The sequence below is a fragment of the Cuculus canorus genome, chromosome 7, assembly GCF_017976375.1.
Source record: "Cuculus canorus isolate bCucCan1 chromosome 7, bCucCan1.pri, whole genome shotgun sequence".
NCBI classification, from domain to species: Eukaryota; Metazoa; Chordata; class Aves; order Cuculiformes; family Cuculidae; genus Cuculus; species Cuculus canorus.
Window position 1 is genome coordinate 6,286,441 of NC_071407.1, and position 24,420 is coordinate 6,310,860.

General features: G+C 41.9%; 2 protein-coding genes across 4 annotated transcripts in view; one reads left to right on the plus strand and one right to left on the minus strand.

Annotated features, from left to right (window-relative positions):
- The window catches only part of ZDHHC6 (zinc finger DHHC-type palmitoyltransferase 6), a 79,240-nt gene extending 58,487 nt beyond the window's left edge, over positions 1 to 20,753 (plus strand). Inside the window, exon 10 of the mRNA XM_054071170.1 lies at positions 17,599 to 20,753. Coding sequence (XP_053927145.1) covers positions 17,599 to 17,606 — 8 coding nt within the window. The 3' untranslated portion in view covers positions 17,607 to 20,753. The remainder of the gene's footprint in view (positions 1 to 17,598) is intronic.
- TECTB (tectorin beta) lies at positions 1,702 to 24,098 on the minus strand. Of its 3 annotated transcripts, XM_054071171.1 has the most exons (12): positions 23,978 to 24,098; positions 13,647 to 13,777; positions 12,681 to 12,769; positions 10,320 to 10,510; positions 9,741 to 9,883; positions 9,587 to 9,659; positions 6,850 to 6,953; positions 6,687 to 6,770; positions 6,328 to 6,490; positions 4,291 to 4,360; positions 3,326 to 3,358; positions 1,704 to 2,856 (listed from the first exon to the last, which is right to left on the minus strand). In XM_054071171.1, the coding sequence occupies exons 3-12, from the start codon at positions 12,754 to 12,756 to the stop codon at positions 2,804 to 2,806; spliced, it is 990 nt and encodes a 329-aa protein (XP_053927146.1). In that variant the 5' UTR covers positions 12,757 to 12,769; positions 13,647 to 13,777; positions 23,978 to 24,098; the 3' UTR covers positions 1,704 to 2,803. The 3 variants fall into 3 exon arrangements, with proteins under 3 accessions (XP_053927147.1, XP_053927146.1, XP_009568877.1); XM_054071172.1 differs by lacking the exon at positions 23,978 to 24,098 and having other exon boundaries at positions 1,702 to 2,856; positions 13,643 to 14,506; XM_009570582.2 differs by lacking the exon at positions 23,978 to 24,098 and having other exon boundaries at positions 13,647 to 14,506.
- Positions 24,099 to 24,420: the final 322 nt, after the last annotated feature.

The following is a 24,420-nucleotide window of genomic DNA, read 5'->3' on the forward strand; positions in this document are numbered from 1 at the left end:
GCGAGAAGTGACCTGTCCTTAATGTACAGAATACTGTGTGAATGTGTGTCACTGTACTAGCACTATGTGCTGTAACTTGTGGTGTTGTCATCTTGGAATCTGTGTGGGTTCATTTCTCTCCTGCTTCTTGCCATGACCTCAGTCGTCTTGCGCTGAGAAGGAAAGCATGTAAAAAATCCTTAGAGCTCATCCAAATAGGAGGAAGAATTGGGTCAAACCCAAACTGTAACTTCTGAGAAAACAAATGTTGTGCTCTTAACAGATTATCTGTGTCCTCTGTAACTAGCCTTCCTTTCCCCATAGCTCCATGACCATCCTTGAGTTGGGCTTTCAGATGCAGAGATCAAGGCAAGCATCTTCATGTCCCACCAGGTGAAAAAGATCCATCATTATAGTAAAATGATTAAGTCTTATCAAGCTTTAGCTTGTGCTAAAATCTTTTGCAATCACTATGTTTTCTGGTACTGGCAACATAAATAGTATTTAGCAGAATAAATAGTGAGGAACCGTGTACAGATTAGGAAAAATTCAGGTGAACTCTCATCTGTATTTTTTCTGCAAGCTCTTTAAGGTGGATAACTTGTGCTTACTTAAGGAACACTAAGTGGTTCACTTCTGGAGCTGAAACCTATTCATACTTTGCTGCCTTCATTGGCAGATAGATCTTTTCACAGTCACCTCTAGGGGCTGGTTTTCAGTTGTGTTTTGTTTATGTGTTTGCAGCTATAAGGCGTGTTGGACTCTGGGGGAACAGCGATTCAGATTTGGATTGGTAAGAGGGCTTTGCCCATCCTGTAACCACAGCGAGCTGGTTGTGTGAGCCCCAGTTGGTACCGTGCTGTAACACATAGAGGAGGTATGTGTGCCCAGAGGCTCCGTCCCACGGAGGGCAGGGAGACAGCCTGGGAATTCTCAGGCTTGCTTCAGAGCTGCTGCAATCCTGCAAGGTTTGTTCCAAAGCAACACTTGTTGCATAATCTGGAAGAATAATCAACCCACCAAGGAACCTCAGTTCAAGGCTTTCTGCACAAAATAATGACGATTAGGACAGCAGTGACTGTTGCAAAGGCAAGGCGAAAGAAACAGGCTTTGGAGAAGTGTTACTCTCAGTTGGCAAGGATAAGAATTTGAAAAGGTAAAGCCACTTGGTAGGAGGTGTTGAGACTTCAGGTGTTAGTGGGAAGAGAGAAGAGGAAAGGGAGGCAAAGCAGCAAACGCAGGAGGAAAACCTGCAGGGTCATTATCTGATCAAAGTGTTCTGTGGTGCACAAGATATTCAAAAGGTCTGCTCTGCTTTTGAAATTTGTACTGAGAATTACTTCGAAGTGATAAATCTCCTTCGAAGTGACAGTTTCTTCTTAGTCTGCTCTGCCTGGAGCAGACAATTCTGTCAAGAGAGTGCCCTCTGTTGTGTGTAAAGGCTAAATGCACGCCAGCAGGATGGACCGGTTTTCTGCAGGCTGGATGCGGTCGGATATCCTTTCAGCTTCTAAACAGCTTTACTTTTCTCAGTTACTTCTGAATGCCTATGGACTGAGATTACACCTAGAGGAGCAACGGTAAGAGGAATCTCTGTGTATTTGAAAACTGTGGCTGTAATGTATGGGTCTTCTAGCCATGCATTATCCTCATAATGATGAGGTTTCAAAAGGAACAGTGAGCTTAAAATCCTTAATTTATTAGAATTATTCAAGAGGTTTCTTCTCTAAAACCAATAGCAAAAATTCTATAATGTGCTTATGCTGCAGTATGTACAGACACAGGTCCACCCACTGTGTTCATTAATAGGAGGTGTAACAGCTGTAGTCACTCTCTCTTTCACTTTTAGGATCCTGAAAGTTTCATGCAAAAGGCCTAGGAATGCTTCTTATACTTTCAAGAGTTTTGTTCAGTATCATTTTAGTAATTACTGGAAGTAAATAACCTACCATCACTCCTGCTGAGCAATTGTTTCATGCCCTGATATTTCCTGCTCTTTAGAAATCACGATTTCCCTTTCCAGTGATTTCTTCTTAGAGCTATTTAAGAGCTGTTGTTACTCTGAGATGGATCTAACACCTGGAGCCTATTCTATCTGGTCTCCAAGGAAGTGTAAAGCTCATTAGCTGGTTTTCCAGCTTCACATGTGTTTAATTTGCATCCACACCACGCAGTTGTCCAGCACTGAGCCTGGTCAGTCAGGAAGACATCCTACTCCTAACAGTGCTGTACCTACTTCAGCACGTGTTGTGCTCAACCCATCTGATTGACGCTGACAATGCTGAGACGCAAGAGAGCAATGTCAGGTGACTAATTCTGAGGACCTTCTAACTATTGCTACATAACAAGCATCCTTTCCTGTCATCCCTGGCATGGTATGTTAGTTTTCATCTTGTTCAAAGGCTTCACAGGACCTTGCAAGACCTGGCCTGGAGGGGAGGTTGGTACCACATGAGACTAACAGGGAAGAGGGCTCCTGAAAGGAAATCTGGTATTCAAAAAAGCTGAGTTTGCGTATCCCTGTGCTCCTTTTAGAAACAAGTACTGCTAGCATCACAACTCTTTAAAAGAAGGCATTGGTAAAATACTTAACCTTTGGGTTTTCACTAGTTTAAAATGCTTGTATAGACTGGGGAGAAGCAAATCTGGTTTGGGATTCTCCAATATTCAAGGCCCAAAGCTCATGGAATATTTTATTTATCTGGTAAAATGGTGCACAAGAATTTTTTTGACTTTCATTTTTCCTTTGTAAAATAAACATCTTTAGTAAAGAAGTCCATTCCAAACAGGAGTGGGAAAAGTTGAGACACAGCTGTGTTGCATTTTATAATAAAACAGCACAAAATCCAATTGCAAAGATTAGGTGGAAGATGATATCTGCAAGAAAAACAGAGATTAAATGAGAGTACTTCACTGTCAGATGCCTTTCACCTTCTCTTCCCACCCCCATCAATGCAACTGCATGTCCCTAATGTGGCTCTGTCACCATATGAAGCTTTAACAAATAAGCTTTGAATAGGCTGTTTCAAACCTTCTCCAAATGCCTTAAGGCTTTTCTGTTAACCCAGTGAAATGTGCTTGTTCCTTTTTGGAAAGAGGGTGTGAAAACAAGAGAAAGTAATGTTCTGTAGTAGCAGTTATTGGTATGATTTCATGGTCCAGAGTGAGGAGTGTGCCAAAAGGAGGAAAATGAAGTATATAACATTGAAAAATAATATTTGATTTTGAAATATTTCCCTTTCTGTCAAATTTACCAGGTCTTTCATTGAGCTGTGGGTTATGTTGACAGAGTCACTCAAATACACATTTTGGGTTGATATTTTCATTGTCATACTTTGCTCTTTACCTGAAAGGGTGTAAAATCTGGATAAACCTTTGCCTGTATAAAATAAGAGAAAAAGATAACATTGGGATGGCATGTTTAGAATAGGGCAAAGTACACCAGCATGCTTTGTAAAAGCAGAACAGATGACATTTCCCACATTTTGAAATTCTGGATATTTCTTCCTCATGGCTTTACTGTCTGAAATTACAGAAGGACCCTCAGTTTTTTTCTGTTCTAAAATTAATGGAGATTTACTGGTCCAACATACTGAATTGCAATAATGCTGCTCTACGTGTATTTGTAATTTTAAATTGGCTTTCAGGTTGGTGTGGATGTAGTTGCTAAACTAGTATAAAGGACTCTAGTGAAAGCATGATATAGGCATACCTTGTTCCAAGGACCTGTTTGAAAAGATGTGCTGGATCTGCAGAATTAAACCAGGGAGGCATTCCTGGTGCCTCCAGGAGGCAGCAGTAAGAAGAAACAGCCCTGTTTTATGATGGGAAAATCTGATAGCAGTCCAGTTGGTGTATCAGGAGGGACAGGCATGAAGGGTTAACCTGCCAGAGTTGTGGTTATGTTGAAGTACCAACCCACAGGGTAAAGGAAAGCTTTGCTGCTACTCCTAAGCCTCCATCCCACTCATGTGCAATCTATCAGAGTTTATCTGGGCTGTTGCTGAGGTCAGATGCAGGTGAACAGAGTTTACTTTGCTAACTTGGTGCGTGAGTGGTTTGGCCATTTGTCATTAATGCCAAATGCAAAGTCTTTATTCACTTTGTAAATGAGAAGAGTTTCACTGAGCTCTTCTACCAGAGCCCTGAACCTAGAGGTGAGAAATTTCTGTTCAAGACTCCTATTGCCTGAGCAGAAAGGGCTCAGACAGCGGACTTGGGCTCTGCTTGTTTCTTTGCTGTGAGCCACTGCCTGTTTCAAGCTTCGTTGCTTCCCAGTGGGAGAAACACTCCAAAACCCCAGTCACTTACTGCGTACAGTGATCTCCACCACTAAAACACCTCCAGTTTGTTCCATGCGCTGTTGTCGTTTGTCACATGTCTCAAAAGATCAGAGAAGAAAGCCATGTACATAAAATAATTAAAAATAATTAGAAAATCCAAACCCAGATCTCATGTGGCCAAACAAGGAAATAAAATCTGTGCCACTATGGCTGCACATTTTCTAGAGATTTTTTTTCCTGTAACTACTGGAGTTTTTCATGCAGGTGAAATTTAAAGCCAGTGTTTACAGTGCACTTTCTGAGGGTTTTGATGTGCCACAGCCTTTACAGGGACTGTCAGTGTAAGTGCTCTCTTCAGTTGTGAGATGGCAGGAGCCCAAACGAGTGTCTGCTTTGCTAATCACAGGTCCTCCTGGACTGCCCTTTCCAAACTGCTTCAAAAACCACTGCTGTCAAGAGGGAAGAGGGGAGCTGAGCTCCGTCTATTTAACCCGTGACCTCTCTGAAGGCTTCTGTTATTGTTTATTGCTAATTATAATTGTTCACCATGGGACAGACCCAGGAAGCCCCAAATCCCTTCCATATAGATCATCTCATGTCCAGCACTAATGACACTGTCACAGCTGACAAGGTCTGTATTGGAGGCAGTGCCCCATAGATTAAAGGTCCTTGTCCATCCTCTGACCGTTGCAGATCCCCAGCTGTGGGCATTGTTTTTTTCCAAACTCAGCATGTGGTAATTCTGGTTGTGAGTTTCTTGTAAGCGCAGCCCCCCTGCGTGGTTCAACTGTAATTGTAGCAGACCACCAGCTGTATTTTGGGGTTGGAAGTGGACTCAAGGGATGTTAGCTTGATTGAGCAATTATCCTTTGCTGGAGGGTGAGGAAGGAATTCCATCACCCTGTGCCTGTCAGGATGATGTAGATGTTTGGCAACACTTTCAGAAAGATGGATACGGAGTACTGGTTTTGTGTTTTCTTTTAGCCCTTGTCTGTGTTTGCATAAAAGTTGAAGAAATCTTTAAAAACAAACAGTAAAATCTAAGCCCTTTGTTTTTTTTTACCTTTGAAACTCAGAATTTCTAACACTGCAATTTTATCAAGTGTGCAGGTTTTGCACAAATCAGTGTCCCCTGCTTAGCGCCGAGGCTGGGTAATTAATTGCTGTCTTAATTTGGCTTCTGGACTGAGAAAGGACTCAGAAAGATAAGTCGTTTTGACTAGAAGTGATGCTTTCTTTTCTCCGGCAAGAAATATTTGTTGCTAAAACAAAAGCGTGTTGGCCAATGAGTATTTTGGGCTTTAATTTCAGGTTAAATACTATTTGACTTCATTTTATAGCAATTATGTGTTCAATGCATGAGAGAAAAAATAGTGAAGCTGCTGAAGGAGGGAATAAGTCTTAACACAAGGATATTTTAGTAACTCTCACCTTTGTATCAGTTGCAAGCAGTGGGTGCCTCCTGATGATAAATAACATGCCTGTATAGCATCCCAACCTAAGGTCACAGGAACTTACTTTTGCCCTCAGCTCCTGCACCAGTGACAATTTATGTATTTTGTGCAGAATAGGATCACTGCAACAGCAGTAACTTACGGCACCACTGCAGGATAGCAGAGAGGACTTCCCTGGGAAGGTCTGTTAGGAGGTTTGGTTCAGCTGCTGATGGGCTTTGAGCCAGGCTCTCTCTCCACACACAGGGTGCCCGCAGCACCACAGTATTTGGTAAAATGGAAAAAGCTCTACTTTTTCCATTTTTTCAGGCTTGTCTTTAACTGTAGCTGTTTGTTGGACAAGATCGTGGTCTGAGATATTGACGAGGACTGAGTTTTTAAATGGCTACCTTATTTCTTAATACATTTAAACATGTTGCCCGCTGTCACATACAGTGCTTGTGGCATAACCAGGGTTAGGGTGCATGACTGGCCACTGGGAATCACGCATCGCGTGGCACTGTCTACTGACAGCTCTGGCACTGGCTCTGCACGCAACACGCCCTCAAGAAGGTTTCAACATCCTCTGTCTAAATTTAGCACTCTGTGTTTCTCCGGGAGGGAGACCTTACCACCGGGCAGGAGAACTTCTCACTGTCGCAGACGTGCGTCTCGCAGTGCAGCCAGACCTTGGACAGCTTGGGGATGTTACGGAAGCGGAAAGCATTGAACTGGAATGTCGCTCTGCTTGTTTTCCCATTCTCATGCACAAGGATGGAGTTGTCTGTGGCACACCTGTGTTGTGTGTAGAGAAGCAGTGTCAGAGCCTTCATGGCTTGAGTTAAACATCCCCTGAGGTTGTGGGGTGCATTTGTCCTGCTGTGGGCCAGCTTCTCTTTAGCCCGCCTCGTCCCCCAGCCCCTGGCTTCCTGGCTTTCTGTCATCTGCTGGGCTGGGTAGAGGTGCTCCCCAAAGTCCCACCAGTACCTACCCCTTGGTGATCAGCGGCCAGTGGATCTGGTAGAAATACTCTGAGGAGGGAGTTGCCCAGCAGTTGTTGAGAACAACTTTGAACCTGCAAAGACACAAACCCCAGATTAGCAAGGAACGTCATGATTGCCCATTTATTAATTAGTACTCCTTCACTTGCCTACCTGTCACTTAAGCCCTTAGCTTCCACTCCAGCAAATATGTCAGAACCAATTTCTGATGTTTCAACGATGAAAGGGGCTTCTTTTATACTTGAAAACTTGGCATTCTTTGAAAGACAAAGAGAAAAGCATTGTATGTTACTAGTCACATGCAAAATAAAGTCGTAAGGCAACTTCAGACAGCTCTGGAGAGATGGACTCCAAAAGTCTACCTTCTTATTACCTGCAAGCTCCATACTCTACATGTAGTAGTAGGACTATTCCAAGCCCAAGATAGTGGTTTTTGTTAATATTTGGCCTATAATGACAACAAGTAATAGAATTTGATGCTATTTGGGTTGTGATACATGTTGTTATCACAGCATGGGTGGGAAGTGAGCTTGCTGCTGCTTCTGATGCACCAGAGGTGGTGGAGGAAGCTGATGGGAGTGAGAGACTGAAAATGATTGTACGGAATTGGAATGGGGTTGGGAGAAGGCCACGTATCAGGGGAAAAGTATGAAGATGAGCAGAAATCACTTGCCCTTAAGCAAAGGTTCAGCACTCTATGATCTATGCTTGTGGTGGCCAGCGAGGTGAGAGCTGAGGGGACATGAAGGACCTCTGCCAACGATAGTCATTTGTCCACTCAAAAGCCAGCCTCATAGAAGTAACTCAGTGTGTGGCACACAGGTGAGAAAGCTTATTTACAAATACACTTAAGTACATACCTTAAATCCCAATGTTTTTTATTGTGTAAGATTATAACAAAGCTAGCACCAGATCTATATAAAGAATAAAATATTTAGTCATAGCATTGGGTTACTTTGTTAAATCTATACAGCAGAATTCAGATATATGTAGTTCCAGAGCTGAATATACATATATTCAGATATATGTAGTTCCTGCTGTTCTTGCTCAGTTTCCTGGTTTTGATTTTCTTATGTACCTTTCATTGCCTGCATGGCGAGGTGGCTGTGAGGCGCTACAGTATTCCCACTGCAGCATCGGGTAGATTGGATGCTCTGAAGTTAAGGCTTAAGGCTGTGTTTAGATTAGTGATCCATGGCTGTTAAGTGCCCTGAGAATTCTCATTTAACCAAAGATTTCTCCCACAGGAGAGAACTTGCACAAGTACTGCCGCAAAACTCTTACCAGTTTTTGTGCTAAAGTGAGTCGAACCTGGTTTAGTGTTTCTTTTTCCAAACTCTATTTCTCTACACTGTTCTAGGGTACTATCTTGCTTTCCTTCACAACGAGTTTTAGTGCTGAGGGCCTAATATCTATTCAGGCTGCAGACGCTCGTGCTGCATCCCAGTCCTTTGTTGTTAATGGTCTGTTGCAGATTAAAGGACAGGTGAGGTTGAAGTGTTTGCAGCTTGAGCACTGCTTCTGGATCAGGAATTGGGCATATGAAGCGCCTGGAAGTATGGCCCAGCTGAGGCAGAGGGCTCTGTCAGGCAGCAGCAGAGATGAAAAGCAAGGCAAAATAAATCTGTAATTTTGCCAGGGGAAAAAAAAAATCATGGAATTTAATGTTTTCTCTCCAGTGATAATGTGAACAAAATAACAAAGGAGTTATTTGAGCTTGTTCTGTGCTTGTAGAACTCAGTGGGAAAGTATTATTAACAATTCAGCCTTTCCCTCCTTGACTCCTGTGTGCCCCATGGCTATTAGAACAAAACAGTTATTTGGCAAAAAGAAAGAAAAGTACCAGAGATCATTGCTCGCTGTCTGCCATTTGGTTTTGCAGCCATTCCGTCAGGAGTTGACAAGAGCAAGGTGGTACCTCGTGGGACCTTGCCAGTGGATACTACCACATAATGTGCCATATATCAGCAAAAAGACCATGTGGGTTTTCATATGACATCCCAAGGCTGCCGAAATATTTAGAATCGTAGAATCACTAGGTTGGAAAAGACCTTTGAGATCATCAAGCCCAACTGTACCTATCCACTACTAAAACATATCCCTAAGCACTTCATCTTAGTGATCAGTTTAGTGATCAATATTGTCTAAAATGCAGAGTGCTGAGTGAGAGATTTCCATCAGTCCGCCTTGTGCTAAATACTCCCTCTCCCTGCCCTATAAATCTAACATAGTATGTTATTAACTGTGCTTTTTCTACCTCTGCTAAAGTACAGAGGTGGCTTTGGTGCTTTTAACTGTGCTTTGGTGGAAAAAAAGACTCCAGGCAGGCTCAGGGGCTGGCTGCTCCAGCAGCACAGTAGAGCTGTGGGGAGGAGAGGGATGCTTCAAAAGATTGGTTTGTATACAAGGATGATATTTTGTTGGCAACAAAATTCCAGCATGACCCAAAGATCTCTGGGGAACAGGAAATATCTGTTGGGTGAGAGGACCAGGAAGCAATCAGTAAGAGAAACTCATGGAGGTTTGCTGTATCTATAAAGACTGTGACATAGCAGAGATGCCTGCTGCTCTTTGAGTGGGACTACAAATACATTTTGCTTTTTCTTATAAAACCTGTCAGCATGTTAGAAATGTGCCTCTCAGTGGAAAAATCTGCCTGATTTGGAAGGATTAAAAGAACAGTTGGCAGGTGTCTGCTATGTTCAGCTTAAGTATATCCCTGTTAATGAGCAGAAACAAGGACCCCTGCAAACCCCACAGTAATTATCTATTCCAGGCTAGCAATGTGCTCCATGACACATAGAAGTCAGGAGCAGCAGCCCTTTTATTCCAACTGTTAGGCTGAAGCCTGTGGAAGGTGTGGAAAAGCTGGGTGGCCAAGAGCACTTACAGAATAGAAGTTGAGGGACAACTGACTTTCAAATGAGCCGGAGCTCCCATTCTTCACGTGGACGGTGGCCACCCTGAGGACATAACAAAGTTTCTGTATGAGTGAGATGCGGTGCTGAGAACAAGGTGAGGCGCATTCCCAGAAGAGGACGTACCTTTGGTCGAAGGCAGCCTGATTCACCAGGTAGTTGGCATTGTATGTGCAGCTGAATGAGTAATTCACAGGCTGGCTCTTCACAATTATTGAGGAGTCATTGGAGACGATGGAGTTGTAGAAGTGATAAACGGGGTTCTTGAACTGCAGATGGCAAGACAGAGAAATGCAGGCAGTATTAAGTCTTCGAGGTATCAGGAACAACTCATTACTTTGATATGTGAAGGCTCAATCTGGTGACAAAACAACACCCCTAAAGAAACATGGTTTTATAGCTCTATGTGCTGTGCTGCCTATATATACACACCTCACTACATATATGTTCCATGTACTACAGGTGCAAATGGGCAACTAACACACAGACTAATATCACTAAGGCTGAAAGTATTTTGCCTGTAGATGTAAAGCACAGCTATTTGATTCTTCCTCCTCCCCGTTATTGGAGTTTTTCTTCTCTTTCCTTCAATATTTAAAGCCCACTCCAAATCCCACTTTCTTGTCTGAAACAAACAAGACTCTCTCAAGTGAGTTCAGCCAATTTCGGAGTCCAGGTCAGAAACACTGACCTGGATAGTCTTACCTCAGACTGTGTTCCACAGTATGATTTATTTTTAGGTGACAGGTCTGGGATTATGAATTGGTAATATCCCGAATCATGGATCCCATTGTAGCAAACACCTCCAAGTGCCAGCTGATTAACCTCCCATCCATAAGGACACTCTGGAATTCTGGTAATGATGGTTTTAGGATAGCAGTATACAAGAATTACATCTGAAAAGAAAATAATAAACTTAGAGCGATATTCAGCGATGTTTCTTTTTCAAAGGGGTGGGTCTGCACACCTGCTTTCAACTGGGATTAAACTTCTGTGAGCAGAGGTGTGTGTTGGAAGATTCCCCAATGTGAGCAGCTGGGGAACCAGGATGGTGTGTGCTATTCAAAACTCACCTTAGCGTTGTTAAATTCTGTCCTCCCTGAAGGATTTTGGCTTTTGCCTTCTAATCAATGCAGAACTTTGTGTAATTTTTTTATCTTTTTGGAATAGCTGACTAAGAAGCACAGCCACTGCTGAGAAACTTGAAATGAAAAATCACTTCCCTGAAATCTGCTGTATTACTTTACACTGCAGAGCTGGCTTCTGTAACACCACTGACTCTGTAAAAATAACATTGGTGGAGTTTTTTGTCATACTCTGGTAGATTGGCCCCTTTTTGTAGCGGTGTTAGATCTAGGACGCAGTAGATATTTTTCCCTTTCTCTCCTGGCACTGGCATCGCAGCACCAGTGCATAGTGTTTTTTTACAATTCTCGAGTTAAAATCTAAGATCTAAAAATGAATTGAAAGGGCCACAAAGATGATCAGAGGGATGGAGCACATCCCATACAAAGACGGGCCGGGAGAGTTGAGGTTGTTCAGCCTAAATAGGAAAAGGCACTGGGGAGACCTTAGAACAGCCTTCCAGTACTTCAAAGGGTCTCCAGGAAAGCTGGGGAGGGGCTCTTTATCAGGGAGTGCAGGGACAGGGTATGGGGAAATGGTTTTAAGCTGAAATAGGGGAGATTTAGATGAGGTATTAAGAAGAAATTTTTTACTGTGAGGGTAGTGAGGCCCCATCCCTGGAGGTGTTCAAGGCCAGGTTGGATGGAGTTTTGAGCGCCCTGATCCAGTCTCCCTGCCTATGGTAGGGGGGTTGGAAATGGATGATCTTTCACGTCTCTTCCAATCCAAACCATTTTATGATTTTATGACTGGTAACAGCGATAGCTAATAGCAGTTCTATGTGTTTCCAAACATAGTGATTGCTAATACAAGCACGAATACAAGCACCATCATAACTTACAGACTGATTGCATCGTGATAGCAGAATTGGACATTTTTCAAAGAAAATAAGGCAGTGTGAATTTGAATGATGGGAATTTAAAGGGCAAATATTGATTAACCAATAGTGACTTGAAATTTGAGAAAGACTTCCAATTACTACAGTTAGAAAAAAAAGAAATCCTGCCTGGAATGATTCAATTAATTTTTTTAAAGCCCCTGATACCCTTATTTGCATGATAAAAGCCTCATTTTACATCATTTCCATGTCTGTTATGGAATACTTAGGGAAGGTCAACCTTAACAACTTGCTCCCTTATGGTCAGCAAGCTTTCATGAAGCACGGCAGGCTGATTCTGCTTGTGATGATTCTCAGATTTGTAACTCTGGCAACTTTACAGCTATGAAAATTCCTGCAGTTCAGAGACACTGCCTGTGCCAATGAGGGTACTGAAATAAATGGCTAGAGGGCAGATACCTAAGATGTATCATGAAGTTATTGACAATAGTCTGACACCAGTCACGCACATACAAAGCATGCACTCTACATTGAGGCACATTCCAACACATTTCTAAAGAACCTCTCTTAATTGTAGTGAATTCTACATTACAAATCTCTCTGGCACTAGATAACTTGATTTTTTTAGGCACAAATCAGTGAGCAATTAGTGCTTCACCTTCAATGATTTTTGCTTTTTCTTGTTTAACACAGCAGTGTGGCTCAGGAGTTCTTCATTCACCACCAGTCACCTAATTGCAGTTAGTGGGACTAAAGCCCAGCTTGGGCAGCAAAGATCTGCTGCAGCTATCCTGTGTTAGGGCAGCAAATATCTAATTGATGTTGTTTGCTTTGCCATGTTATGCCTGTATTCTGTTTGTGCTTAATTTTATTGCACTATAATTATTTATGGTTATTGCACAGAGTTAAGCAATGCCTGGTTCTCTGTGGGACTGGGACTTTAGTGGCACATGCTTTACAGTGCTAACTGAAAGCAGGTCAATAAAAGATATATAAGGATTAGCTTTCCACCATCCACAATTTAACTTTCTGGAGAAAAACCTTTTTAAACAGACAAAAACTTAATTACAAGAGGAGATCATAAGAGACTTAAATTATTTTACCTGCTTTATTTGGACTGCAAGGCCCTGCAAGAGCTCGAGCCAAGATGACCAGCAGATAAATAGTGAGAGTCACCATTTCTTGCAGTGATCTGAGGACACAGGGAATAAAAACTGAAATTGTATTTGAAATTGGAAAAAAACCAGCGCATTGACTGCAGATCTGAAACTGTAGCTGCTGTTAAAAATGAGCTTGCAGAGAGAAACAAATAACATTACTGACACTGTCACCCAACTTAATTGCATCTACAGGAAAAATATTTCCAAGACCATTATTATCACCAGGTCACTATTGTGACAATTTTACGGTTTCAGTTTAGTGGTGGGTTTTAGTTATTTTAGGTTTTCTTTATTCATGTAAAGAATCTAAACCTAAAGTGTTAGTATAAACAAATGAAACTGAAACAATGCGATCTGAAAAGAGGGAATAGAACTTACTAGAAGAAATATGATGCAATAACATAGGTATTGTGCTTATAAATTTAATGCTGAAAGTATTCTCTGTGGTGGTGGCTACTCTTCTTTATGATCCTAACTTATGTAGCCCAGTTCTGGTAAATTATGCATTTTCTCTTTTACTGCCACATGTTGAATTTTTAGGAAAACATACATAGCAGTAATTTATATTTCCACTTCAGGCCTCAAACACGCAAGCTGTTTCCACAGGGAGAAGCATGTACTGCCTGTGGGATTGGGACCGGAGTTCTCTAATTTTCCGTTTGTAGACACTCTTCAGTGTCTGCCTTCACACATCACTTAGCAGACTGTCAGAAGTAACAAATATCATTTAAGTAAAGCAGAAAATATTCCTAATTAAGTATTTCCAAGAAAAACAATCAGTTTCATTATTTTCATTCAGTCTCTATTTAAAAATATATATTTATAAAAGGCTCATACAGTACATTTCAGTGACAATTTCTTCTAATTATACTCCTATGCATTCTAGAAGAAATTAAGTATTATACCTACAAGACAGAAAGGGGCCAAGTATTTCAGATCTTCATTCCGGTCTTATTCCAATGGCTGCGCTGTCAGCTCTTCCCAAGATGTCGTCTTTCAAATGAACCCAGCTGGTGTTATCTTCGCTTTATATAAGCAATCTTGTAAAAGGAGCCCATCTCTAGTTAAATCTCAACCCGCCAGTATTGTCCAGTGTGGGAGGGAAAAAAAAGAGTTATAGAAAAGCAGTTCTCTTTCCCCTAGATGGGACTGTATTGCTGCTATTGGATTTTTGAGAAGTTTTTCTGTGGTGGCTGTATACAGAACTTGAAAAAAAAATCGAGCAGAAACCTGCTGAATATATAAAACCAGTCTAAAATTTTTGTTTCATAAGTTAATTAGGCAAATTTAGAATTTCTGCAGAGGTGAGGCCACAGCTGCCTTCTAAAATTCAAAAAAAAATGTATTTATAGGAATTAGACACCTGTCGCGAATGGCTTAGTGATAATGTCAACCTTTTGTGCCATGCAAGTAGACAAAAGTAATTTCAACCACCTTTGGCGTTGTTTTTTTACTTATATTTTGTTAAAGTTCACAGGCATGTAACCTGAATTCAGGTAGGATTTTCCGTAAGCCTAAGTATAATACTATGTAATCGTTGTACGTAATACTTTGTGCACAGGAGAGTGTGTAATATACATTAAAAATTACACTATATAATGTGTAAATTTGACCATTGCAGGGAAAACTGAAACAAATTTTCTCTGCATGTGACCATCTATCATGTGGCTGCTGTATGACAGTCTTGGCCAGCTGGTAAGATTTTGTGGTGACCTATTACATCCTGTTTGTCTTGCCTTTAAATGAGAGGCCCAGAAAAAAGACTTGGATACTGTTTTACATACCTGCATAAAAAATGAGGGTTGTAAACAGTCTTGCTATGTAAACTGGCATGGCCTCAACTTTGGGCACGTGTGCTGTTGAGCTTCTTATGCTCTGATATCTGTCTTGAGTCACAAAACATAGAGCTGACCTTACTTGTGGGACCCAGTCCTGCGGGGATCCTCAGAGAAGCTTTTGGTCTCTGAGGGGAGACATCATCTCTCTCTACCGATCCCCCAAAGGAGGTTGTAGCAAGGTGGGTGATGGTCTCTTCTCCCAAGTAACAACTGATAGGATGAGAGGAAATGGCCTCAGGTTGCACCAGGGGAAGTGCAGATTGGCTGTTAGGGAAAATCACTGTATTGAAAGAGTGGTGAAGCATTGGAACAGGCTGCCCAGGGAAGCGGTGGAGTCTCCTTCCCTGCGGGTGTTAAAAGAACATGTAGATGTGGCACTTTGGGACATGGTTTAGTAGGCACGGTGGCGTCAGGCCAATGGTTGGACTGGGTGATCTTAGATGTCTTTTCCAACCTTAATGATTCTATTATTCTGGGGAGAGCCTCATTCTGCCCCATCTGTGAAGGAGCTTGTGCATCTGTCTTCTATCAAGCAACTTTTGACCTATAGGGGTTATGCAGTAGTAAAGCTGTACCAATTATCATTAGTCTGGAGTTTCGGAGGGAGGAGGGAGTGGGATGGTAGAGTACAGTGGCCCTCACCTAAACCAAAATGCTACACAATCAGTTTTCAGCTGTCCCGTGATGCTCCTGTGGATGAGATTTATGGGCATATTCATGAGAGCATTCGCTGCTCTAAATTCAGATGGGAAGGAGTGTCTCAAACCAGATGGCATTAGCAAAGCATGGCCATGACTGCACCATGCCTTGTGAGGGAAGCTAGTTCTTGCCCAGCAATGATGGTATGCTGGTGCATCTACAACGATAAGAAAATGTTTATAAGTAGTTAAGGTGACTTCTGCTTCTTGCAAACTGATCCAATGCCCCAAAGAAAGGTTGAGAAGCCTATAATTTTCCGTGTTTAGTTTCAAATAATAAGCCTGAACCTAGACCTGAAGCTTCATAAGGATTGCAATATAAAGCACATAATAGACTGGTTCCACTATTTGCATGAGCCAAGTCCTGCAAGCCATCACATTAAATGAGATTACTTAAAGACGTACACATGGATAGAAACCTTCTGCCAGGGTTTGTTGTTATTTTAATTGAATTAAAGAATAAGCCACTGAATAAGAACCAAAGCTCATAAATTATTTGGTGTGACCTAACTAGGGATTATCCTCATAAGAAATCATAAAATAAGGAAGATTTAACTCCAAGTGTGTATTTTATATTCTCACACCAAATTCTTCTGCAGGCATTGAGGGCCAAATTTGATTTCCTAAGCCCAACTCTGAATATACACTGTGTAAGCATTAACTTATTTTTGTCTTTCTGTGTGTGTGAGTTTGTATTTGGTGTGGAACCAGAAGCCAGGGTGAGACATTATGACCCACCCTACTATCAAGCATATATAGCCTAGAAACAAGGGGAGGCTTGCAGGAGAAAGCTTGTGACTTTGGGCGTGAGAAAGGCCTCATAACATTGTACAGACTGTTCTTCTAGCTCAAGGGATCAGATTCAGCTTCAGGGTTGGACTTGGTTTCTCATGCCTGCCCACACAAGGGTGAATTGAAGCACAAGATATTTGGCTAACCTTGATTAGTTATGTAAATGCCTTGCTAATAATGACGTAAGCGGTCAACCTCGCTGTAGCATTAATCAAGCACTTGAAACAGAGATTAGTTTTGTTCTGATGATTTTTAGCAAATACTGTAATTAAATTATCATTGATGCAGTGCTATGATTTTCAGTGGAATGACTCCAAGATGGATCCCGTCCCATAATTTTTGAAAGAAAATAAATCTCTCACTATCTTCTCACAGAAAAGTAGTCTCCGTGTACATAATACCCCTTTTAGTTGAAAGGTAGAAACCAGAATGAAATCCATGAAAGAAATTTGGCAGAAGTGCCGGCTGGTGCACAGTAATTTGTATTTGCATGAGAAGCCAGCACAAAATGTACCTAAGCCAACGAGCACTTGATACCTGCTCTGATCAAAGGGGAAGGCTTGGGGATGGGTTAGGTTTCTGCACACACAGAAGGAGGAAAACCATTAAATTGCAAAGCAGACCATTGAGGTTTGTTGCATTTCCCTGGCTCTTTCCAAGCCCATTGAATAATCTCAGCAATCTAATTATCTGTAAAGGGTTTGAAAAAGAGCAAATGAAGGCCTTATTGTGAATTTCACCTACAGGGGCAGCTTGTCTGTCCATCTTTGTTCCTCGCATTGTGATGGGTAGCTGTGCAAGTATCTACTGTCTGGTTCTTACATGAAGAAAAGGAGCTTCTGCTGTTTAAATCTGCAAGGGATATCGTGATATCCAGTTTTCATTGTTTTGGATAAAACAATAAACCGGAAGAACCTGTTAGCTATATGGAAGGACTTTCGGGGGCAATTAGGATCAATGGAGACAGCTAGATCCTTCTAGGAGGAGTGAGATCTGGTAACACACACTTAGAGGCTGCAATATATGGATGGTGATATTTCCAATCACACACTAAAACCTGGCATGCTCAGTTTTGTCTGAGACAAGGAGTGTTTCTATCACACAGGCATGGAGACACCTGTCCTGAGTCTGGAAGTCTAATGACTGCCTTCATATTGGGCCTGATCTGAGTCCTGTTGGAAATGTGGCATTGTGTTGGTACAGTCAATCTTCTCCTGGACCTGAAGTCTACAGTGACCTGTGCTGGGCAGACTCATTGTCCCAAGACATAAATGCCATATGCATTTCAGCATTATTTTGCCTTTTATAGAATAAATACCTTTCCAGTAGTTAGTTACTCATGGCACGTGGTTGGTCACTCACTTCAGCATATGATTGAGTCACTGTTCCTGGAGATATTTAAAAGACATGTAGACGTGGCACTGGGGAACATGGTTTAGTGGTGAACTTGGCAGTGTTAGGTTTATGGCTGGACTTGATCTTAAAGATCTTTTCAAACCTAAATGATTCTGATTCTCTTCTATGATCTTTCAGCCTTGTGACCAGATGATAGAACCGTGCAGGTGCGTAACAAAGCACCTGGAAGCCATAGATACCCTGCACCCTAAGTCCTCAGGCGGCTGACATTCTTCAATAACTGCACGAAACAAATCAGAAGCAGGGGAAATTAATGGAAATTGTGTTTATGGAAGAGGGAATCATATAAAAATCAGAGACGGAGGATTTGGCCACTGGAGGAGACAGTCTTCTGCTTTGAATCCTCATCACCCATCTATCTGTCTGTCTGTGTAACTACACAACGCTGAATCACAAGTTTTCATCAATCACCTGCAGCCATACGCTCGGCAGGACGGTGCTGCTGTTGATCCATGCCCTCGCTGGGGTGTGAGCGAGCACAGATGCTCTGCTGAAGAAGCATTCCCTTGACATTTCTGCTATCCAAGGCATTCACATGGACATTTACTGCAGCAAATCTCGCTGAGCACAGAATGCTGGCTGAAGTAAATTATCATATTTCATGTTCATTTCAGTGCCTTATCCTGCTGCTGTTTAAGCTTTGCCAGCATTTTCAGAGTAATATTCTTTGGAAGCTTCTCCAGGAAAGTGCTGCGTAGAATTCTCTACTATTGGAATAAAAGATCAGTTTCCAGCTGAGTTTCCTTGAAGCTTTATATGGGTAAGTGTTTTATTTTGTGTATACTTTGATGGGCTGTCTTGGAGCTAGCTAGTTATGCAGGATAAAGATTTGGAACTTGGCTTAACAAAGGCATGGGGCTTGATTTAATAAAGGCACGAGACATGTAGAACAAGTCATGCAGGACTGGAGCTGATGACTTACACTGATCACGTGCGGCCACAGACATCTGCGGGCTCCCACCTTTTGGAGATGCCTGAACTTGCCAGGCACTTGATCCATTTGCCTAAGTGAGACAGAGTATTGCATTAACAGGTGCTGTGAGGTGGTGAAAATATCCACAGCTGGGCCACCACACCTCTGTAAGCCTCATGTGCTTTTGCAGTGGGATCTAGAGGCCAGGCTGGACACATCTTAAATAGCATTAGATGTCTGCGTGTGGGCATTTCAGTTAAGACCAAGCAGGCACACTGCTTTGCTTGGCTTGGCATTCATTTTTTTGCTTGCCTTGGAAGTCTAAGCACCAGCATGCACTCCGAGGCACATGTGCCCACTCCAATCGGCACAACATCCTCAAATTGTTCTTTGAGTGCCTAAGTCTAACTTCTAGGTAGAAATTAGAGCACTTCTGGGGGAAGATAGATTTGAACTGTAAGAGTGAGGAGTATTACACCGGATCTTCCATAATCCTGGGCGAGAGCTATGACTACCAGGCCTGTCTCCTCCAGCTGTGCTTTGAAGAAAGCTTGGCTGTGGCTCCTGGGCTCAGCTGTAATCAGTTCTTCTTTCCCACTTCGTATGTGCTGTAGCAGAACTGCAGGCATTTTCTGTTGAGAATATATAGATTAATTGTTTTGTAGCAGAATGATGTTGCTGGGGAACAGCATTCGAGAATCAGCCGAATGTCACCTAAATGGATTCTTAGCTGCCTAAGTGCTTTTTTGGATCTCAGCCACGTTGTCCTGTATAACACCTTGTAAGCCTTTTAGTTCTTGTTATCTCAACAACAGGTCTTGGTCTTTTGGCATTGTGGGGCGGGGGATTGTGGTGGGGAGGATTTTAAGAGGAAGGTGAGAAAGAAGGTAGAATGGACTCTTTGTGTCATTCATTAGTTCAGTCTTCTCAGGTTGGCAGCTGGCTCTGACACAGTAACCTTTACTCTTGCTCTAGTGATGCTCTCTTTTCCGGATGTTATCCTACTAATGCTGGGAAGGTTGCAGCAATAAGATGTTTCTCAGCTTGGGCTGGGGTACCTCACTACAGCTTTGAGAGAAACTGTAACAGCTGTCTATCTTCTGCCCGATTCCTGGCCATGATGTGTTGGCCATAAATAATGCTGCTCGCCCAGACTACATGCTTTGCTGTGGAGGGACTGACAAAAGAAGGACTGCAGTGCAGTGAGGCATTAAATTTCTTCTCTCGTTTCCCTCAGTAGCAGTTCCATTGACCACTACTCTAAATGTATGCCGCTTATTTTAAAAATATAGTTAAGTAAAAAGGAAAAAGAGCAAAGGAAGATGCAGAGGCAAACTGATAAAGACATTTCAGGAGCAGGAAGAATGCAGAATTACAACAAAGGACTTGATTGCCATCTAGCTTAGAAGTGCTTCCAATCATTCCCATTGCCAATCCTGAAAGCCTTACCTCAGTATTGCCCTGGGAGCCTGGAATCCTCCTCCTCCCTCCATAATAACGCTTCTGCCTTTATCTGTGCTACAGAGCCTGTCTCCAACTTCCCTATGGCTCGGTGGTCTGAGACAGCTGAATTATAAACCTGCTTTGTGGGATCCACGTAGGATTATACAGGTAAAAATCCAGATTCTAAAAATGCTCCCCATAATTCCTGTCCTTTGAAGAGTAAAGATCCAGTTGTTTCCCCTGTGAAATAATCTTTCAATATGTGTAGCACTGCTCTCTCAAATCAAGCCCAGCCTTCTGCACTTCTGTCAATAGCAGGTGCTGATTAAAATCACAGTTCTGGTTTCTCAAGCTACATAATCCTGCTAGTTCATTCTTAGACCTACTTTTCTTAGCACACTGTATCCATTATATTAGTGTTGTCCTCATTTTTAAGGGTTTGTGATTTTTCAGCAGGCTGATAGCATCATGCTTGGAGACAGTCTCTCTTGCTGTGAAAGGGATCTGTTTGCCATAAAGAACTACGTGGCTTTGAGAGCTACATGTATCAAACGTAACTGTATTAATTAGCTTGTGCTGTGCTTGTAAAGTGATTATAATAATGCTTATCTCAACCATAGTACCATTATCTCTGTTTTGCAGATAATGGAACTGAGCCACAGAAAGGCAAAGCCCAGTGTAGGGCCCTTGAGCTGGCCGCACTGCTCTTATTTCCCCTGTGTCCTTGAAAAAGTAAGCAGCTTGGAGAGAGCAAACTTTGGGTGGATATGTCCTGTTAATAAGAAAAGCTTTCTGGGAAGCTGCAGGACAATTGCCTGGACTGTCAATCTATATCTTCTGGAAAAGAAGACTCACATTTATCTCACAGGCTATTTTACCACCTAAAGTACTAAACTACTCCTGCTTGTCAGTTCACCATTCACATTATTGAAGATGATTTGATGACTCTCAATCCATCGTCAGTTGCGTGCATCAGTGGATTTTACTCCTCTGATGCCATAAACAAAGTTTTTCTTTGCTCTTTATCAAGACATGCCCTTTAGTGCATTTACCCTCCAAAAAGGTCACTTTATGAGACTTTCCATAAATAACCGCCCAAATTTCAGACCAATTAAAAGATATAGTTTTCTTCAAATTGCACCAGCACACTAATGATATGTGTTGAGATGGGTCTTTCCATTCACCATGCCTTATAGTACTAGAGAGATGTCACAGGCTTCGTGTAGTTGGGGATGAAGCAGAAACAATCGAGGCTAAAGGCTTCAGGCACTCAGATGTTCATATGCTTGTTGCTTTATGACTCAACTAATCACAAACGAAAAACAGATCTTCCTTTTTTGATTGGCCATTTGAAGATAGGATTTCTTGGAGGATCACTCAAGGACCAACTGCAAGAGATGGCTGTGTTGCTACCCATGTACAGCTCTTCAGAGATTTCCACAGGCTTCCTCTGACAGCCAAGTTTGAGGAAACTGGCACCTTTTTTTTTTCTTCTGCTGGGCTGTAGCTGATCTTGCACTGGTTCACTCAAAATCGATTTGACCGTCTTGTATGATGATTGTAAGTACTATCTGCTAGCTTTTAAAATGACTGTTTCTGTCTTCTCAGTAATGTAATTAGATGAAGAATGCACTCTGCAGAAAGCGATCGTTTCCATCTAAGCTAACTGAACAGAGCATTGTAATCTTCTGCAAAATGTCTGCAATTATTAAACACCAGAGACATTCATATAAATATATTCCTACAAGCTATTCCAGAATGTATGACACTGCAGTTCTCCTATGAAAATGCCTAAGGAGCACAATAATCTGATTTCCTTCCAAGGGATGCATAGGGTTGCTCTCCTTAGAAACCCACTGTAGCTTCAAGTACTCTATTCTCTTGGACAGACTGTTCTGAAGACTGTAGATTGATTATGCTGTTAATGACGTACGAGGCTCTGCTGCTGTTTGTTTGTTCTGGCATTAGCTAAAATTAGAAGTTAAGCCTTTGTTCCTGAATTAATTTAAAGGCACAAATACAAGTTACTGATTCTGTTGATTTTTCTGGAAATATGGTCTCTAAAGTCAAAGCTGAGAAGGTATTTTCTTTGAGTTGTGAGTCAGTTCTTAAATAATTTTGAAATGAAAAGTGTCTGGCACAAATGATATACATGAAAATTAACCCCTGAATGTTTTCCAAGGTAACTCCTTAACATCCTGTGTTGGACATATACAGATATGTAAGATTCTGAAAGATCAAGTAGATGTCAAAGTCTTGTCTTAAATGCCTGAAAATAGCTGGATAAATTCAGTAAATGTTAACTGGGCTTCTGACTGTTTGGCTGTACCAGAGAGCACATAATGTTAGAAGAGTTATTCTTTGCATTTCTGAATAGTCTTGATATCTAAAAATGAGTGAAAAGAACAGCAAATAGCGAATCTTTGACAGCAATAGGTGGTGAAGAATCATTAGTAATGTTTCAGAAAGTGCGCAAGGTTTAAAGTGCTGAACTTGAAACACTGGAAAAGGGTCTGTTTTCACAGGCTTTTCTTTAATATCAATTTTGTTTTTTTCACAGTGGGCTCCAAACAAAGTATACCCAAATCAGTGCTCAGTTCTGTAGATGTAAGCTGATTTCAGACTAGTCTGATACACCCTGCTGGAAACGCTTGAGGAAAAAAATGTAGTTGAAGTGCCTGCACCCTACACCTTAATCTGAGGGTTGCTTTTGGTATTATTTCAGCATATGTAAAGTCAATGAATATGAATGTATACAATATATGGTAAAGGTAATATTTGCTAGGGTTTCAATACCTTTCATTCTAGGCTCTCATAGACCTTAATAAAGATTTGACCTCTGGCACCAACTGGCCAGGAGATGGTGTTATTGTGTACTCTAGACAGACAACACATGACACAGGAAAGAAAAGTGACTCACTCACTCATGTGAAATCTGGTGAAGGCACCTCACTCTTCTCTGAGCACTTCCCCATCTCTTGGGCTTTCCCTTGGCCTGTTCTGATTATTTGCCTTATCCATAATAATTATCATTCAGTGTTGTTGTTTCAACATGGCAAGCAAGCAACAATACGAAGGCAAATGTCATTTCCTTAAATCATTTGGGTTATATGCAATAATCAATAATGTGGATAATTTATTATCTGTTATTTAAAATATACTTAATCAAAGCCTACATCAGGCAGGCTGATGTGAGTGAAATAAATTCAATCATCCAGACATCTTTGATTTCTCTTCCAAGCCTGAATCTTGTGTCTGGTAACAAGTTGCTTGGAAACATGTTCCTCTCCAGCACAATAAATGCCATATGTTCTTTTCCCCCTTCAACTCCTGTCAGGACACTACGCAGGTGAGATCTCCAGTTACAGAGTGACCTCAAACCTTTCAGTGTCCTTTTCTACCAGCATCGTTAGTCCCTCAGGCAGCTCATTTCTCTCCTTTCTGGTCTTCATTTTCCTTCTGCAGTTGCAACTCTTAATATGCCACTAAAACCACATTGTCTGCAGTTGTTACTATGTAATGCCACCTTCTGGGATTGTGGGCTGGTTTCTCATCTTCACACCTCCTTTAACGTTTCCTTTCCCACTACCCTTCTGTTCAGTTATCACTTTCTTTGAGCTCAGCAAACACTGATGCTCGTACAGTCTCTCACCTCATGGTTTTGCCTATACTACTTCAGTACTCTTGTGCATGAGATTTTGTTTGTAAGTCTTTCCTTCCAACACTCCCTCACTTTGTGCAGGGTCTCAGTGGTGGTTTCCTGCTTGCTTTCCTGCGCTTGCTCCTCTCACTGGCAGTATGGCAAGCCAAGGAAAGCCTCTGTGGTCAGGGAGAGGGTAGTTAGTGTTGGGTAGTAGATGGTGGTCAGTTAACACAGTTCTTTACATCAGGCTGTTGCAATGATCTCAGGTTATTCATGAAAGGTTTTGCACTTTATCAGCTATTTTAATCATTACCATCCAAAGAGAAGGAAATAAAGTCTCTTGTGCTACCTGTGTTACCATGCAGTCATAGCCAGCCTGGGCCCTTTAGTCTCCGTTTAACTACGGTCCCTTGAAGTGAAGCGAGGAGGCCAGATGCAGCCTCAGTTTTGCTGCTCAGAGGCCCCAGTAGATCAAAGGAGAAAGACAGAAACTGTACCTTCGTATGTCATTGCTCTGCTTTCTTCAGGGAGGTTTCCATGGCTCACCATGCAAAGGAACTTGCCCCAGACTTCCCCATGCACAGACTGTCCTTGCCTTTCGTTTTGCACGCATCACACAAGCAGGGGCAGCTTCTCTTATCCTCTTATCTCTTATTTACCCTTCCGTGCCAAAGTTGGGGGCAGCCTGACTAGTGGACAATGTAGTTCTTGCACAGGGACATGCCCTGATATTTGTATCTAAATGCTGTGTATAGCTGTGTTATCTACAATAGTTATTATCTTTTCGATTTGAAATACTGAACAAAGTGTCCTAGACGGCTCAGGAGAAGAACCATTGGGATTAAAGGCCACTGACATCAACAATGCTGATGATTTAGTTATGTGGTTTTCCATTGCGGTGGTAAGAGCTCTTTCTGCTAGGCCAGCATGCTCTAATTTT

Bases quoted from the DNA above. Each gene is read 5' to 3' on its own strand.
- TECTB (XM_054071172.1), bottom strand. From the start codon at position 12,756: ATGGTGACTCTCACTATTTATCTGCTGGTCATCTTGGCTCGAGCTCTT. The intron at 6,491-6,686 runs GTAGGTACTGGT...CACACAACACAG, and splicing joins TGGCCGCTGATCACCAAGGG to GTGTGCCACAGACAACTCCA. The intron at 2,857-3,325 runs GTAAAGAGCAAA...TTTTTCTTGCAG, and splicing joins CAGATTTTACACCCTTTCAG to ATATCATCTTCCACCTAATC.